This window comes from Dipteris shenzhenensis, chromosome 6 (genome assembly GCF_047967505.1).
Source record: "Dipteris shenzhenensis isolate YYH24624 ecotype China chromosome 6, Dip_SZ_1.0, whole genome shotgun sequence".
In the NCBI taxonomy this organism is placed as follows: domain Eukaryota; kingdom Viridiplantae; phylum Streptophyta; class Polypodiopsida; order Gleicheniales; family Dipteridaceae; genus Dipteris; species Dipteris shenzhenensis.
Genome location: NC_141601.1, coordinates 51,776,740 through 51,795,266, shown reverse-complemented (window position 1 = coordinate 51,795,266; position 18,527 = coordinate 51,776,740). Strand labels below are relative to the sequence as shown.

The 18,527-nt window shown below is 38.0% G+C and overlaps 1 protein-coding gene across 1 annotated transcript; it reads right to left on the bottom strand.

Annotated features, from left to right (window-relative positions):
- Positions 1-3,523: 3,523 nt before the first annotated feature.
- LOC147901317 (uncharacterized) lies at positions 3,524-4,081 on the bottom strand. Its single transcript, XM_087375440.1, has 2 exons — positions 4,071-4,081; positions 3,524-3,934 (listed from the first exon to the last, which is right to left on the bottom strand). The coding sequence occupies exon 2, from the start codon at positions 3,931-3,933 to the stop codon at positions 3,598-3,600; it is 336 nt and encodes a 111-aa protein (XP_087231566.1). The 5' UTR covers position 3,934; positions 4,071-4,081; the 3' UTR covers positions 3,524-3,597.
- Between the last annotated feature and the right edge of the window lie 14,446 nt (positions 4,082-18,527).

Genomic DNA, 18,527 nt, shown 5'->3' with positions numbered 1-18,527 from the left:
AAACTACCCCACAAAGATGCTATATACATTTAGTTACATTTCTTTCCAATAGTATTTAGGGCTTATAAGATCCCTTTATTCACAAAACTACTTTTCATGTCTACTTCATTTCAACATCCTCCACCTATATCATCCATCATTCATACTATCATGATAGATAGTGATTTATCGATGAAGTGATTGCAAGTCACATGGTGAAGAATTTAGGGTGCGAATTTGCATGCATCTATGCCGAAAGATTTATTAGTTGCATCAAGGAGATACTTTAAGATTCAATTCACCATGATGATCATTTGTACACAACTCATAGTTTTGACATGCAAACCTTAACTAAGATATGACATGATTGTCACATCTCTAGCGAATAGAAAAAGTTTTATGAAACCAACATGCTCAAAATTAAATATGTGATATTGAGATTAATATTCATGGGTACTCACATGATGTACTAATAGTTCTTCAATATGATTCAAAAGATAAAAGACGAGAGTAACATACTTACTAGTCATCTGGAAGATTAACAACCATTTCCACATCTTCGAAATCATTTAGAGTCCCATGGTTGCTTAACACATTTCCGTTTCCTTTCTGTCCATCCAAAAATGGTTGCAATATAGAATTGCAAATGTCAGGATCATTCTCAATAGATAAGCATGCTCTCCCAGAATGCACGCAAGCTTTTTGCATAGAACCAGTCCCAGCACCTAAGTCCACCACATGTCCAGAAATTGGACACAATAACTCCAAGAAGTACAACATCATGCATGGAGCCTTCTCCAATGCACCTCTCCATAGAATACTCTCTCCATGTTTTATATCTTGCTCACTTATTGGTGAATAATGATGAAACAAACTACTTTCAAAAGTAATGCCCAATTTGGTACCAACCACAGAAGCATTTCCATGATTACAAACACAAGACATACCAGCCCGATGAAGATGGCATAAAGCCACAACATCCACCTAAAGACAAGAAAAGAATTAAACTTATGCTTAGTACAAGCCATTTCATTGTACAAGAGCATAAATTCTTTGAACAGGTCATTGTAAGACAATTGTCTCACCTTATGATCAATACCACCAACTTTGATTGTACAATATGCATCCAAGCATTGCATGTACATTTGACATGCAAACTCCAATCTACTGATCCTAGCATAACACTCAACCAAATGAAGAACAGGAGCACACATAACTAGGATCCCAACTAGAATCTTAAACAACTATGGCCGCTACTAGCAAGGAGTAGCGTACATGGTCCTCTGTTAATAAATTCCAAGATGGAGATGTGGAATCCTCTACTCCAAGAGCTTCTAGCTGTGTAGGTAGATCAAGAATGACAAAATCTGTAGCCTAAGAAACACTCTTACCATTTCTTGTTTTTCTTTCACCTCCAAGACCCACAAAGTATTCCTTCATGTCTATTGCAGTACCTGCACATCTGTATCCACACCACATATGTAAAGACACAAAGTGATAACAACATATGTTACACAAACAAATAACAGCTTGAAAAAAGATCAAGAGAGCTTACCATTATTAGTACCAGGATTTTTTGGTGGCCTACCACCCTTCTTTAGTTCCATACTTGAATCCTTGTCCTTTTTAGTCATCTTCTCAAGTGTTTTTTGAACCTCAATGACTGCATCATCCTCATGGACTGAATTTGAGCTTGATTAACCCATCCCTCCCTTTTTATGCTGTGTGTATAGCTCTACCTCCTCCTCGATGCAACATCCTTTTTTCATATCGAGCCACCACGGGCAGTTCTTTCTCTCCCACTCAAAGAGCACTTGCTTCCCTTATTTTTCTATCATGTTTGGAGAGTACATACAGAATTTTAAATCTTGAATTTTGTCCATTCTTGACATATGGGCAACAATTTTTCAATCTTACCAATAGCTTTTAAGGATTGCAAGAATCTGCATACAATAAGAGTCTTAGTACAAAAGTGAAATACTTAAGGATGGATTTTTAATTGAAAAGGAAAAAACATGTATTGCTTACCTAAATACCAATCGTCGAGATGCCCTCGTCATCTCCATTTTCCCTGTTGTAGCTGTAGCAACAGTCATTGAATCCTTTGAATCTTCATAAAGTTCAAGTCTATTCATTACTTATATCTCCCCAAAATACTCTCTCAACGTAGGATCTTGAGGAAGCACAAAGCTAGCTTGTTGACTTGCAACCAAAACCTGAGAGAGTAACCTCTCAGATTCACAAAGCAATTGATCCATCCATGCCTCTTTTGCCATCCACTCTATGAATTCTCTATCAGCTTTTGGCATCCCATAACTTGTTCTCAAATTTGAATCTGACCCTAAGATTCTGAGGGTTGCTAGTTGTGTCTCCTTTGAGACTTTTGCAATGGAGATGTTATACAACTTTTCCAATGTGACAATGGATGATTTATCATCAAATGGAGGCTCCACAAGATATTAAACCAATCTTCACCATTTGTTGGTTTGACAATAGACAGAATCTACATATAAACAATACATGTAATCGTCACACTCAACTGTATTTTCTGATCATATAATACATGCATATCCCATACCTTGATCATTTTCTAAACAAACATCATATTTACATCCTTTTTTAATATTATGAGTTCTTTATCAATCTCAAAAAACACTTGAACACTTTAAAAAATCAACTTTATGTTAAGAATCATTAAATTAACCATACCTTGATCATTTTTCGACCATACTTGAGATTCACATCCTTTCGAATACTTTTAAGTGCTTTCTCCATATCAACAACACTCAAATTTGGCTGAAGTTTCTTTAGCTTTGCCTCATAATCTTGCTTGTATAGTGGCTAAAATATATTCCGAAGAAATGAATGAGTATAATGAATTAGGTAGTTCTAATTCAAAAGACATCCATGACAAATGGTATGAAACTTACTGCAAATACCATTCTCCCTAGCATCAGAGATGTCAAAGGATACCAAGTACTTGATCCTTTACTGCTTTCATTTGCCCTATGCTTTTCAAGTGTCTTTTTTTCTTCCTCCGAAAAAAGTGATAAGTACTCATTCTCATCACATGAACACATTGTCTTCGTGTTGTACAAATAATCCTTGAGATTTGTTTTAATAATTACTATTTCATTAAGGCTAAAAAATAAAAAATATATAGCTTCAAACATATTAATAATTGTTTACAAAACCCTTAAAAGCTCGAAAAAAGGTAACACATATAAGCAAGAAATCACACTTACAGATTGAACCTTTGAAGAGCTAAAACTTGCTAAAACTCGAATATGCTATGCCTTTAATGTCTTGAATTTCTCTTCAATTAGAGACATCCATGCAACAGTACGGTGATTCCCCTCCCACACAAAAAACATCTTTTGAGACAAAAATGACCAATCAGCATCATCAACAATCTGTGTCTCAAATTCTACATTTACATCCCTCCAACAAGAATCCCATCTGTCACCTCTTGTAAAACACCATCTAGAAGTGTTGTAGATAAAATAAGCATTCCTTTCTATTAAATATATTTTTTTGCCTCTAGAGCTTGCTTTAGGCTATCCATATCAGTTCGTAGTCCTCTCACTCTTGTGTTTACAACACAATGACATAATGGGATCAAGGGATTCCAGGATTGATTGCAAGAGATTCAATAACATCCTTCCCTTGGCCAATATCAAGTGCAGCAGGAAACTCTTGCTCAAACTCCTCATCCAATTGTTTATCCTCTTTCTTTCTCTTCTTAGAAGATTTCTCCACAATTATAGTAGTGTCTTCAAAGTCTTCCATCTCCTTATCCTCTTCAACTCCAATTTCAACCTCTTTTTGAAACTCTAAATTTGGTGTAGATTCCACTTGCAAACTTCTCTTGCTACTTGTCCTTCCACCTCTCCTGCCTCCTCGTTCTCCTCTTCCACCTCTCCCCCTCCTCTCAGAAGTTTTTATTTTTACCATCCTGCCAATGTGACAAAAATGCATTTAAAACAAGAAGTCATCGCATGGCATAGAATAGACTTACAAGGTCAATTAAGTCCTAGCATTACTTCAATAGCATACAAAGAAAGCCCAAGAGGCTTCAAAATAGAAAATACCTGAAGCTTGATCATGATGCTGCTAATTGAAGCTGCACTTGACAAGATGATGGGGCTTGAGGAGAGTAGCTAGACAACAAAAGCATACAAGGAAAAGTTATTAAGCATACAAGAACAAATTATTAACCACAAAAGCATACAATATCTTGAATATACTATGTTGTGTCTCCTAAGGCCTTCTCATCTCCTTGCCTCCCCCTCCTTGCCTTATTTTCGAGCTCTCATGAAAATTAAAGACAAAGCACACCAGACTCATTTCGAGCATAACATATGGCTGCAACAGACAAGCTACACAACAAATGAATAGAAAACTAAAAATCGGGCTACAACATCGAGAGCGAGCATCGAGCGAGCAAGCTAGAGTACCGTGAAGACTCTCAGAGGCTCATCATGCACCAACTTGATTGAGCCTCATGAGTAGCTACAATATGAACATGCAATGTGGGGGACTGGTCAGGGAATGCTTACGGTGGTGGTCTTCCTCACGCACTTGGAGATTGTTCCAATTTGGCTGTTCTCAACCTAGCCAGCAACACTGTATTAGGGATGTTGCCAGCGGTCCTCAGTAAACTGCCATTCCTCCACATCCTCATGATGCAAAACAACTCTCGAACTAGAAACATAGCTTTCAATTTTTCTTCGTTGCCCCAAGTGCTTCATCTTTTTGACAATCAATTCTCAGGAAGTCTTCCATAGGGAATTAATCTACCGGCCTTCCGGAATCCTAACTTTGCCTTGCACTTGAATGGTTTCAAAGTTCTCTACCTGGACAATTTGACAATTTTTGGAAAAGGCAATTTTTTACAATACTTGTATATCTCTGGAACCATGGCATCCTGGATTTGTTAGGGAATCTTCTAGACAGCGACATCCCTTCTAATTTAGGTTCTTTAATTGGCATCACCTACTTGAATCTGTCTAGAAACATTTTCTGTGGTCCGATTCCTGTAAGCCTTAGTAAATTGTCAAATCTACAGACTTTGGATTTGTCCAATAATGCCTTGGATGGTGATATCCCATGGAGTCTGGCTGCAATACACAGACTATCTAGTTTTGATGTCAGCAACAACCATATTTCTGGACCAATCAGTTCAACACCTTTACCAATGCTTCCTATAAGGTCAACCTTGACTTGTGCGGGTTTCCGTTGCCATCTTGTAAGAAAAGTGGGGATGCTAACACTACAATAACAAAGAGAATATTAATCAGCTGGAAAGTTTTGGTTTTGGTTGCAGCCTACTTGGTGGGTGTAAAGTCGCTTGTAGTAGTCTCAATCACAGTTTGCTCCGGTGCATCCCCACAAGAGCTAGGATGGAGATTACTTGTCTTGCATAGTAAGCACTTGAATTTAACAGAAGCACATCTTCAAGCTGCAATGAATGGCTTCTATGACAACAGTATTATTGGAGAACGAGGTTCCAACATTGTAGACAAGGGCATTTTGCCTGATGGTAAAGCTATTGCCGTAAAGACACTAAGAGCACTGGAGCATGAACCCAAAATGTATAGGATCTTCACGGTAGAATGCCAAACCTTGGGTAAGGTCCGGCATAGAAATTTGGTCAGGATACTTGGCAGTGTTGCAAATTCTACCACAAAGGCATTGATCTTAGAATTCATACCTAATGGGAACCTGAATAAGCACTTGCATGACAAGGCAACATGTGAGCTAGATTTCTTTACGATCAAAACTTCTTCCCCAATTGATGTACATGGGAGGGACACAGAGAGGGTATAGAGGGAGAGAGGTGAGGCAAAGGGAGGGAGGGAGGCGAACGGCAGAGCCTAAGGTCCAGCAATTCATTGAAGTCCTAAATATCATGGATAATAATTTCTTATTGTAGTAGCAGCACCATTGAGCGATTGTAAAAGATACTGCAAAGATAGTCCCAAATCATTCAAGTTAGCAACAACATGAAATCTAGACTAGTATTTGTCGAAGCCTTTCATTGGAGGATCATGGTTTTTCATGAGGAAAGTGAGCAGCTGAGGATCTTTCTCCAAGTGGAGGACGTTTCACGAGACAAAGGTTTTCTTATCTTGCTACAAGCGGTCTTCAATAGTACCATGAAAAGATAATAGTGCCATGAAATACTTAGCCTAGAAAACTTTCAACCATAACATTCGCAAATCTGTATACTCCATCAACAAGCTACATCTTCGATGACATCTTATCATCCTAACGTAGAGTCACACATGGTTGTGGATTATTACATAGCCCTTGGCTGAGTGGATACTTATTCGCTCTGCAATGTATATATGCTTGTGAACTTTAGTGGTTTTGCAACACAAGCAATGGCTTCTCGTGAGCGACCAGAAACTTAAAGTAGAAAATCATAGACCTGTCTGATCTTTGTATTTATTGAAGCTCCATTGCTTCCTTGCCAGTCATCTATGTATTTATCGGCTTGAAGAGAAATGAACAATCCAAGACCGTACAAGCAGACTCGAACATTAACATCTCTCATTCTTCTTTAAATAAAAAATATCTCATTCTTCCACCACAACTTGGCGGGATGCATCATCACTAGCTAGGATTGGCGCTCCAGCCAAAAGCACTACTTTGCGTAGGAATGGCACGCTGAATTTTGAAATGATGGTGAAGAATACAGATTCCCTATCTGCCCTGCCAATGCAACAAGAATGCTGCATTGAAACTACCCTTCAGAAGATCTCCCAATTCCTCCGTCCAAGAAAACAGCATATTTAGAGGAGGAGGTTGAGGTGCGATCTAACATGTGGGGATGATGAAGGAAATTGGAAACATCACGATGAGGTCGAAGATCCTACCTTCAAGAGCACATTCGTGATGTCCTGTGCAGTGATAGCTCGGGCAAGGTTAGCGGTGGTCAAAAGCGTACCAAGAGCAAGCACTAAACCCGCTCGCTCTACTTCCTTGCGAGCCTTGTCTCTACCAGCTTCGACAACAACCGTCAGTGTGAGAGGACTTTGACACGATGGGTTTGTGGGCTGAACTTTGAACAAAGACAGCTTCTCTGCTACTGCTTGAGGTCTGGCCGAAGGCAATCGGATTGAAGAAGCTGATCCGATGCTATTGGAACTAAGGGAGGGAGGGAGGGAGGGAGGGTGGTAGAGCGAGGGAGTGAGGGAGGGAGGGAGGCCTAGTGAGGGAGGGAGCGAGGCGAGGGAGGGAGGCGAGTGAGGGAGGGAGGGAGGGAGGGAGGGGGGGAGGCAGAGCGAGGGAGGGAGGGAGGGAGAGAGGGAGAGAGGCAAAGTGAGGGAGCGAGGGAGGGAGGGAGAGAGGCAGAGCGAGCGAGCGAGGGAGGGAGAGAGGGAGGGAGGGACGGAGGGAGGGAGGCAGAGCAAGGGAGCGAGGGAGGGAGGCTCCTTAAGAAAATGAAAGCCCACGAAAGGGGTCTATTGGCCTTTAATTTTCTTAAGCTCTCATGAAAATGAAAGGCCAATAGACCCCTTTCATTGACGAAAGGGGTCTATTGGCCTTTCATTTTCTTAAGGGCTCTCATGAAAATTAAAGGCCAATAGACCCCTTTCATCGATGAAAGGGGTCTATTGGCCTTTAATTTTCTTAAGGGCTCTCATAAAAATTAAAGTTCACATTGATATTTGTAGAAATATGCATCCCTCTTCCATGATAAAGAACACCTTTGCTAGCAAGGGACCACCACATGTCCTCGACCGACCCAAGTACTTAACCTTGCCTCTTTATTAGCTAGCACTCCTTACCACACAAAAATTCATTTATTTTATCGTTTTTATTATTTCAAATCATTACAATCAATGCGTTTATTTTATTCACCATGACGGGATGACATACTGGCTATAGAAATGCTACCAAACTATGATGTTAATAGGAACCATGACTTATAATGATTATCATACGAATTCGATTTTTAATGAGAATGCGGCAATGATGAGTGATCATTTAATTAAACATCATTACTGTGTGAGGTTGATAATTTTTCATAATTGTTTTTGAAAATTAAAAAAAATAGAGCCCAATAGATCCCTTTTATCGACATACAATTAAATATCTTTTTGATTAATATTCAATTAATGATAGAGGCCAATAGACCCCTTTTAGAGAAAATAATTTTTATTTATTGTTTATGGAAGATAGAGGCCAATAGACCCCTTTTAGAGAAAATAATTAAATGTAGAGGCCAATAGACCCCTTTCGTCAACGAAAGGGGTCTATTAGCCTCTATATTTAATTAATGGTTCATGAATGATAGAGGCCCATAGACCCCTTTCGTCGATGAAAGGGGTCTATTGGCCTCTACCTTTCATTAATAATTGATGAAAGATAGAGTCCAATAGACCCCTTTCATTGACGAAACAGCCTTTTGATGAAAGGGGTCTATGGGCCTCTATCTTTCATCAATTATTAATGAAAGGTAGAGGCAATAGACCCCTTTCATTGACGAAACAATCTTTTGGCATATTTTTAACATCATAATTTATATTCAAAAGGTTAGAGATGTGCTGACCAACCATTTCTTATTCACCACAATTATAATTTATATCTATCTATCAACTTTAAAATACTTATATCAAATTATCAGAATGAGTATGTAGCAATAATGAAATGTCATTGCTAGCGAGAATGGCTTGCAATAACTCCCATACATGTCAAAGAAAGGTTGGGGATTAAAAGGTCTAAGAGTCCATGGTATTATAGTATTGTTGTTAACAAATGATGGCTAAATTTTACATCATGGTTCAGTACCATTGTCACACTTGTGCTGAATTTCACAAGACCTATCTTACAAAGTTGTGAGTATAAACAATGGGTAGTGTGTGCAAAGCATTTGTGAGTAACTTTTCTTGCGGCAAACTCTTGTTTCAAATGAGTTCTTGAAACGAACACTCTGCTCTTGATCTCACCCTTTCGACTTCATCTCATTGAGTTGCACAGCTCAACCATTCCGTTCTTATGGAATCTGTCATAATTCAGAATGAGGATAGATCTTTGCATATGTTTGTTTACACTTCCGTAGGTAGAGGAGTGTTGTCAGAGATGGTGCTTGCTAGCCATTTTCAATTCACACTTGGGTCCATATCTGTCCATCAGCACTTTGGTGATAATGGGTCTGATTTGACAATGGAGCTGCAATACGAAGTCCATGATGATGGATACAAAATGTTTCACCTTGATGCATAGTTTGGTGATACTTCCACCATGAAGCGAGAAAGATTCAAGCTTGATGACAATGAACTTCAGAAGACTCTAGTGCACGAAAACAAAAAAGATTTCTACTCTGTTTGCAACAAAAATGATGAGGCAAGGAAACATGATTTAGCTAGCAACATTGAGAATGACAAACAACATAGTGTCATTGAGATTATTATGCAACTACCTATAAAGAACAGATTGCGTGAGGCCTATGAGAAGGTTGAAATGCACGTCACTGTGGATGAGTTGCCTTCTACTTATGATGGTGATGTTTTCTTTGAGCTACCAGCTACTTCAGTGAAACATCGCACAAAAGGTACAGAGTCAAAATTTGATGGTCATTTTGGAGTGATCCTATTACAACAAATATAGTATTTCCTGGTGTGGTTTGTAGAAAGGAATGTGGAGGTCATGTTCGTTGTATAAATGCAACTTGTGGTTATAAAAAAAGAATTGGGATAGATAATGAGACACAATGGGATGGGAGATTGATTAGAGTGGCCCCAGCAAATGTGTCAATTGAATCATATGGCTCCTTATCATGTATACATTGTGGTCGTCCACCAATTTGCTTGGAGAGATGTTACTGTGAAATGTTACTCTGCATGCTTGAATGTAGAGATGGTGTGAATCTTACTCGTGGAGTCATACAGGTCATGGCCATCATAATCATCCCGTTGGAGATGGTTTGACTAGGAGAACAAAGGATGCCATTAAAACCAATGTTTCTGAAATGGTGAGGGCTAGTGGTGTTGTATGCCCTAAAGGGATACAAAATATAATTTTCCAAGACATTATTATGGAAACTTTATTGTCTAAAAAAGTGCAAGATGGGATTAAGATGTCGGATGTTGAGCTACAAGATTTGCTAAAACAATGTGAACCTTTGCTCGACAAAAGAAGGTGATTACCATAATATTTGTTATTGCATTGGTTTATTAAATTATGTTATTGACAATGAATATTGACCAACTTTATGTTTGTGTATAGATTATCAAGATGGATTGAGGAGGCTCGACGTGACTCTCGACCTGTGTCAAATGGGCTAGATGGAATTTAATACTTGAAAAGACATTGTAGATATAATTATTTCCAAAGTGTAGTGTTTCCTAGACAATTGCAACATAGTTCATTCAGTAGGTGTCATGTATTTAAAATGTCTACCCAAGGTTCTGGTTCAGGCGTTGATTTGGTAAATAAAATGAGACCTGGAGGAGAATTGGGTCATTGTTGGGTGTTGTTTGACTTTGTGAAGTGAATGAAAGATTGGACTACCATGGCTTTCCATGTGTATAATCCTTTTATTCAAGAGTTGCAAACAATTGCAACTTGTGACTTCAAGGTGGACGATACTGACGCACAAATTCTATTTTGGGATACTCTTAATAAAGTAATGGTTTCAAAAGTGTTTGACAATGCTGAATTCAAAGGGTTCATGGCAAATGAGGCCCAAGCCAACTGGAGAGCTGTATGTGCCACTTTCAATGGTGGCCCTAACAATATAATGGAAGGAAAAGAGCGTTCTTGCCTTTTCCATTGGGAGCAAAGTCTTCATTCCCATGCAAAGGCATGTATAAAAGTTGGCAGCCAAGAGGAATTTAAAATCCGATGTAGACGCTAGAAGGATACCTCTACAGAGCAAGCTACAGAAGTCAAAATGAGAAGCCTAAGGGCATGGTGGAATGCAGGCCATGCAAGTGATTTAGACTTGCCATGGCTTGAAACTTGGTTTGCATGGTGGCATGCTAGGATTTCCCATTGGGGCCACTACATTATAGAGGTTGGTTTTGTATTTCCCTTGAGTTTTTTTTAATCATGTTAATAATGTAATTTTGCCATTACAATATCTCTGCAATGCTTGGTTTGCAGAGTATGTTAGATAATGAGAAGTACTTGATACCTCAAACAAATCTAGCAAAGTCTATTCATGGTAGTTGTAGGGCTGGATTGAACCATGTTAAATATGTTGGTCTCTACAATGCCTCTATTAGTGACCTCTCAAATGCAATTTTACAAAGCTCTAGATACACATCTTTTTTAAAGGGCCAGTTTATCGAAAGTGGGCCGAGTATAGAGACCTTTAAAAAAAGATCTTCAAAATCTCGGATTGACATTAGTGCCAAAACAATTGTTGATCTAACAAGTAATGTTGCAAAGGAAATGGGTGTTGTATCTGAAGTATGTTTTAATGATGGAGATGACAAGACTGTGTGAAGGAAAAGGCCAAAGTCAATGCCTTCAAATATATGTGAGGATGATAGTCACTGCCCTGAGTACAGTTATGCAAATAAGAAAAGATACTCCATGTCTCCAAAATCTAGTACTAAATTTACAACTGAGAGTTTTGAGGATGATGATTCCAAGAGTGTACAAGAATATGAAGTGCATGATGCAAATTGGGCATTACGAAGAGTTCCTGTAACAAGCCAAGTCCATTGCCAGGCTTGGCTTGGACAAGGAGGAAAATGTAACAAGCTTGTCAATATAAAGGATCGTGAAAATCGACGTGGAGTTGTTGCACCATCATTCTTTAGGAGGATTCAAACACCAATTGGAGTGCGCTCCCAAATGATTTGGTTTTGTGAAAATGATGTAACCCACAAGTGGAAGCCATCAACTAGCATTACAGGTATTCCAGGACCATCATAAGGAAGTTGGAAGGTTCAATCAGGAACATCCTTAACAAGTGTAGAGATTGCCAGGTTGACAAGCTCGGGGTTTGTCATATTAGGAGTGTCAACTCCGATGGTGGGTGTAAGTTGTGCTTCACTAATTCAAGCCCATGATGAAACAATAGTATTGCATGAAGATCGACCTTGGCATCGAGATGGCAAAGCAATCAGATGGCAAAACAAAATCTCCAAAGAAATGGAAGATAGAATTCAGAGGTCATTGGTCATGAAATGCATTGTTAAGGATGCGCTTTGTAGGAAACTTATCTAAAATAACATGAACTCAACACATCTAGTAACAAAATACCAAACTATGAGTGTAAAATATTGACTTGAAATTTGGCTATATTTGTTACATTTCCTTTTGTACCTTGGATTGGATATTAGAAATCCTTTTTTCCATGAGTAATTTGAACCACAAGGATAGTGTGCTAATTATTCTCCACTTGATAATTGTGGTAGGACATTTTGAAGGATGATTTTACATCACAAAAGTTTGAACATGTCTTCTATGTGATAAATCATGTCTTCATTTTCATTTGCATAGGTTGAAAACTTATTTAAAATAATATGAACATGTATTGGAATATAGAACAAATAACAAAATAGAAAATATTGTGAGTGTATTTGACTTAAAATTGGGATATATTATTTACATATTACTTATATGGATAGAAAAGATAATATTTTTGGTCACCAAGCTAACTTGAGTACAAAAGAGATCTTCACAGCATTATCTTGCATGCCTCAAGGCTTGGTTTTTGCAGATTGCACACCTTCATGATGTTGAACAAAATTTGAAAGGACTATTATAATAATACTTTTTACGATGGAGATTTTGAACCACCAAAATAATGTTTTGGAGTCTTTTTCATTATTTATTATGGAAACTTTGGGCTATTTCTATACTTGATACTTGATAATTGTGATAATTGTGATGGGACGCCTTATAGGATGATTTTACAATCACAAAACTTTGAACGTGTCTTTTATGTAATAAATCATATCTTCATTTGTAGTGATGTAGGTTGGAAACATATTAAAATTATCAATATAGAATAATTAGAAAACTATGAGTGGAAAATATTTTGACTTAAAATTAAGCTAGTGTAACAAAGATGCAAAATACTGAATTTTGCTAAGGTCGAACATAATCTTTTTTTTTTTGGTGGACTATACATCCCTTTTTAATAAAAAAAGGGGTCTAGCAACTTCAAGATTTGTTTTTTGGTTATTGGTTGTTGTGGTTTATTAGTTTACAAGGATAACCACTTCTTTTATTTGAGCAATATGGGCCCTTCATTTACAAAATAGTTTCATAATCATGGCCTCATTTCATGAACTTAAGGAGTTAGAAAACTTGTTTAGTCAAAAATGAGGATATCCATTTCTTTTCCTAAGCAATATGACCCCTTTATTCACAAAAGGGGTCCATACACTTGGATTGTTTTCATAAACTTTGACACAAAAAAACTACATTCTGATCTAATTTGCTCAAATGCTCAGATGGTTTTGCTCAAAAATTAGAAATCCCCGAGGAGAGGGGAGGAGGAGTTGCATGACCATGTGCAATAAATTTTTTGTCAAACAATGTCTACATTGCAACTCTAGACAAAAACACTATTTGGGTCCACACACTGTATCTTATATCTATGGCAACGCTCTACAAACTTTTGTGATGTGAAGTATATTTTCGACTATGTTGTGAAGAAAATTCAAAATCATTGATTTTGTTCGTGGCTTGAAAGGAAAAGGAAAACTAGATGACTTTGAAAGGAAAACAAGCTCACATGTGATTTTTAGTCATAAAGCTATATGAGGTTCATGATGATGAATAGAGAGAGATGGTTGGAGGTTTCCTTGGCATTTAGGATAGAAACATTTTATAACACGCAATTTGCTCATGTGATCAACCGATGAAAGCTTCACATATTCTTAAGAGGTTGTTTATCTTCACTCTGAGTATTTGATTTTATAAACAAAGTTGCACTATGAGAAAAACCCAGGTATACAAAACTTATACACGCTGCTGAAGTGAGATTTCACAAGCTGCAAACCAGCTTGCGGCTTGTGTTGGATTAACTACTTCGGGGATGCAAATCGCCGTCGGCCCTTGGAGGAGGGAAAGCATCTTTTCGTGGCTGCATCTGTCATCAGAGTTGAGGTTTCTGCAACCTTGACGATTGCTGTTGCACGATGAGACGTAGCTGTAAGCCAGGGCGAACGCTAGCAACCAGCTTCCCTGGTTCGGCCTTCGGGCCCCTCTGGCGCCGTAGTCGTACTCGTTGCGCTCCTTTCCATCAGCAATTACAAGAGCACCTCTCTTTTTCTCTTCAAGCTGGGCAAAATCGTTTTGTGTCCTCGGATTCGGCATTGCTGCACAGACCTCGCTGTCGCTTCTGCTGCCCCTTCCGGATCCCCTCGCCCCGCACAGCCCCGCAGTGCGCAACCCATCTTCTGGGTTTCTACAAGTTCCTCGGCGGCCGGCAGAACTTGGCGAAATCTGAAAGAAGGAAAGATCTCTACTATTTCTACAGTCTGTTTCCAGTCGCTTCCTCTTACGCCGAGGAGATTCATCTACGGTTGCAGCTTTGCGCGGTGAGGTATAGGATGGGTCGTTTAATGGCGATGGGTTGGTAGCAGGATCGATGACTTGACACATGATGTTGAGGATGGAGAGGACAACAGCGAAGGTTGTATTTATGAATGGCAAAACGTCATGCAGAAGTTAACGTGGCGGTTTGTGAGCCTCACCTACCTTGCTTTTCGTGCTTTTTGGTTTTGAGCACTAGAGTAAACGTCCACTAGCTAGTCGGTGCACAGCAACCAACGCCAAAATGGTATGAGTCATACTTTCTTATTTTCTAAAATGGTAAACACGTCCCCTTTGTTACCACTACGCCGCTCCATCTACCTACTAGAAAGTTACTGATATTGATGCCCTTTCAAAGCGGAATAACTGCACTTATACTTAGTTACTTGGGGGTAGTGCTCTAGGCATGTGTGCCTCTTGTTACTAGCTTTGTGAGCCGTATTGCCATGGGAACTTGCTCTAAGTCCAATATCCTTGCAAAGCTCGGGAATAATTTATGTGACTAACACGTTAGTTCAACATAAGGGAATATTTAATTTCATTTTTTCTCACATTTTCACAGACAGAAGGATGCCCAAAAAGGTAATTTGGGAAAAAAATTACAAGTTGAATAGAAAAAGGGTGCATTTTATTAATGAAAAATTCACAGATAAGGGGTTTTATAAATAGACCTTGAATGCACGGGATATACAGGGTTCATGCATAGTGACCCCCTCGAGTTGCAAAGACATGCACCCACATGAGATCCATGTATGCTTCATAGCCTTCTCACTCCAAGTCACATGGAGGGGACACTTAATACAACATTCACCTCCCATCTTTTAGGGAGCCATTTATTTGGCAATGGTTTTTTCCCATACACACACTCAATTATTGCACGACTTTGTGACCACAATGGGAAGAATTGCTATCAAGAATAGCATAAATTGTCCCAAATGTGATCTAACCCTTTACCCTCAATTAGCAGCATGGCACCCTCAATTAATGGCTCGAGGGTGCAAGGCTGTATGTTAGGTGCATATAGTTGTATATTAGTAACGTAACACATTAAGAGTCCTACAAAGGCTCTCTCTCCACATGCCCTATTGGTTTGCATAGAACCAAACGTGGTGCCATTTTGGTGAGTTAGCTATTGGGGGTGCTCTCTCTCTCTCTCTCTCTCTTTAACACACACATGCGTGAGTGCGAAAGTTGTGACTCATGGTATCAAAGCATAGTTGCTTATGTAGTAATTCATTTTTTAAGTTTTTTACTATTAATTGTTAGATTTGAACTTCTGACTTGTTCTTATTCCCAAGAATTTGGTGAGAGACAAGTTTTGATTGGGAACAGAACATGCTCACCCCATGCTCATTAGAAGTTTATGTGTTTAGTGAAGCCTTGGTAATAGAATAGGAATGGAAGAAAAAGCAACAAATGAGCCACAAAGACAAGGCACTTTGGAGATAGTGAGAGGACCCAATGCCTAAGCAAGGCACTAAAAGGCAACAACTAGTTTTGAACTAGATAGACCCCTTAGTGGATAGAGTACCATGGATGATTTTTTCAAGTTAGTTTCATTAAGGAGCTAAAATATTTTATTGGCATTGAAAGTAAATGTTTCAAACATTCGCCAAGATTCAAAACTTTTATGCAAAAAAAATTTAAAGTTTCGCTAGGATTTACTTTTTTTCCTTCAAAATTCAAAAGAAAATATATAAAAAAGTACTACACTCTACGAATAATGTGAAACTTAAAACAATGATCAAAATTTTTGCAAAGATTTTATATTAATATATAAGAATAGCTTCGAAAGAAACATCCCTGGTGGATACGATGAGCAATGAGTTCTCTGGTAACTTACGTTAGCCAAGAATTTGAATGATATCATTTGAAGTTAACTAGAGAAGACAATATGCCTAGGTGACGTGTGGATGGCTAGGGTCCTATTTAGTTCATAAGGAAAGGAGGCCCCTTTGCAATCTCCATGATCATCAAGTCACATCAAGAGCAATGGTTGTGGGCTAGAGGTAGCTCTCATACAACATCATGCTCCCTTATTACCAATCCAAACAATTTTAGGTCTCTCGTTTATTCCAAACTTAAAAAAATTGATCAAAATAGCTTCTTTTAGAAATTCTACTACTTCGTATTTCAAATATTTAACGAACAAAACTAACAAATATAAATATAGGCATACATACATACATACTAACATACAAACATACATACATATGTATGTACTTATGTACATACATAAATGCAATGTCACACACACACACACATGGTTGACTTATATATTTACATTTTCTTTGATTTAAAATCATTGTATTCCAAAAATAAATGATTGTTTGTACTTAAGTCTTTTTTTCTAAAAGAGAGAAAGCCCAATTAGTAGATCTTACTTTTAGGAAACGTAGTTTCTAATTTAAAAGAGATATTTTATATATAGAAGTTCTTTCTAGATTAATCATCTACATAACAAAACAACGTCATTTTAAAATATTATTATTTTTAATAATCAAATTGTTTAATAACCAATGAGGCTATAAATGTAAGCAGAATAGAAAGGAGACCAAAATGAACATACTTAAATCTAATGATAAGGTAGGTCTTTAGTAATAAAACCTTCAAAACTCCTTGTGCAAAAATCCTTGTGTAGGTCATCCTATTTATCATCATCGGAAGTGATCATAGGGATGATTTTTTTGACTAAGTTTCATTAATAAGAAAATGTCTTATCAAACTCATGAAATTTCATATGCTCTTATAAAAACAAAATCCTAGAACAATCACTAGGATTTGAAACTAAAACAAAGATGAGTTTATCCTTCAACATTATAAAAGTATAACTAAATCCCATGAAAATTCACCAAAGTTTTATACGAAATATATTTTTTTGAAAATTTTATCCATATACCAAATATACCTTTTAATAGTTTTGCTAGATTTATACATTTAAGCATTTAAAAAAGCTTACACACTTTGCTATATTTATAGACTTAAGCATTAAAAGAAGACTTGTGCATTAAAAAAAGATGCAAAATATTTTTCAAATACCAGTATGAACTCGTGATTTTTCCCATGAATCTATATAAAGAAGTGTTAGATCTCTATTGCTTTCTTTTTTTTCATAACTATGGATGACCTACTTTACAAAAATTGGTCTTTACACTTTGTTAGAGCTGTAGGTAGAGCTATAGCTGGACCTATATAAAGAAGTGTTACATTTCTATTGCTTTCTTTTTTTCATAACTAGAGACAACCTACTTTACAAAAGTTGGACTTTACACGTTGTTATAGTTGTAGGTAGAGCTATAGCTGGACCTTTTTCACATTATATCATGAGGCTAGGCCTGGTTATCTTCTACCTAGCTCTGCACGTACATCCGAACACCACAGCAACATTAGTAAACAAGGTAGAGAACCATACCACCAGGAAAAAACATAACAGACCATGGACTTTGGTAGCAGCCCGGTAGCTTCTCATAGATCTATTTTTGAGCAATTCGATGCAATTCTACGCCAACATTCATGTAAGGACGGGGATGCCGGCTAGCAGGCGGCAAGTTGGGATAGCCCAAGTTCACCTCAACTCGATAATGGGCATGGAAAGTGCCTGGTCAACTTCCTGATGGCCTTCCTGCCATACGTTAAGATGATTAGCAGGTAGCCAAGGTAGCCAATCTAGTGCCTCCTAGTGTGTGCATAGGCTCATATTATAATATTTAATTCATCAAGTTCTACCACGGGGAAATCATCAACAAGGCCTCTTGTAGTGTGTGCGAGGAGCGAGTTTTTTTTGGCAACCCACTATTTCTTGTTCCACCTATTCTAGTTAGTCCTCTCTCTCTCTCTCTCTCTCTCTCTCTCTCTCTCTCTCTCTCTCTCTCTCTTTGATATCTCTCTCAACTATTCAAGGTTGAGTCCACCTGGGTTCAACACTTGGATTGTGGGATATGTCTTTGAGGCATCTTGGGATTGTTCCTACCACATTAAAACTACTCTCTCTCTCTCTCTCTCTCTCTCTCTCTCTCTCTCTCTCTCTCCCGAACCCT

What these genes read in the sequence shown, in the direction of transcription:
- LOC147901317 (XM_087375440.1), bottom strand. Translation starts at nt 3,933, where the DNA reads ATGGTAAAAATAAAAACTTCTGAGAGGAGGGGGAGAGGTGGAAGAGGA.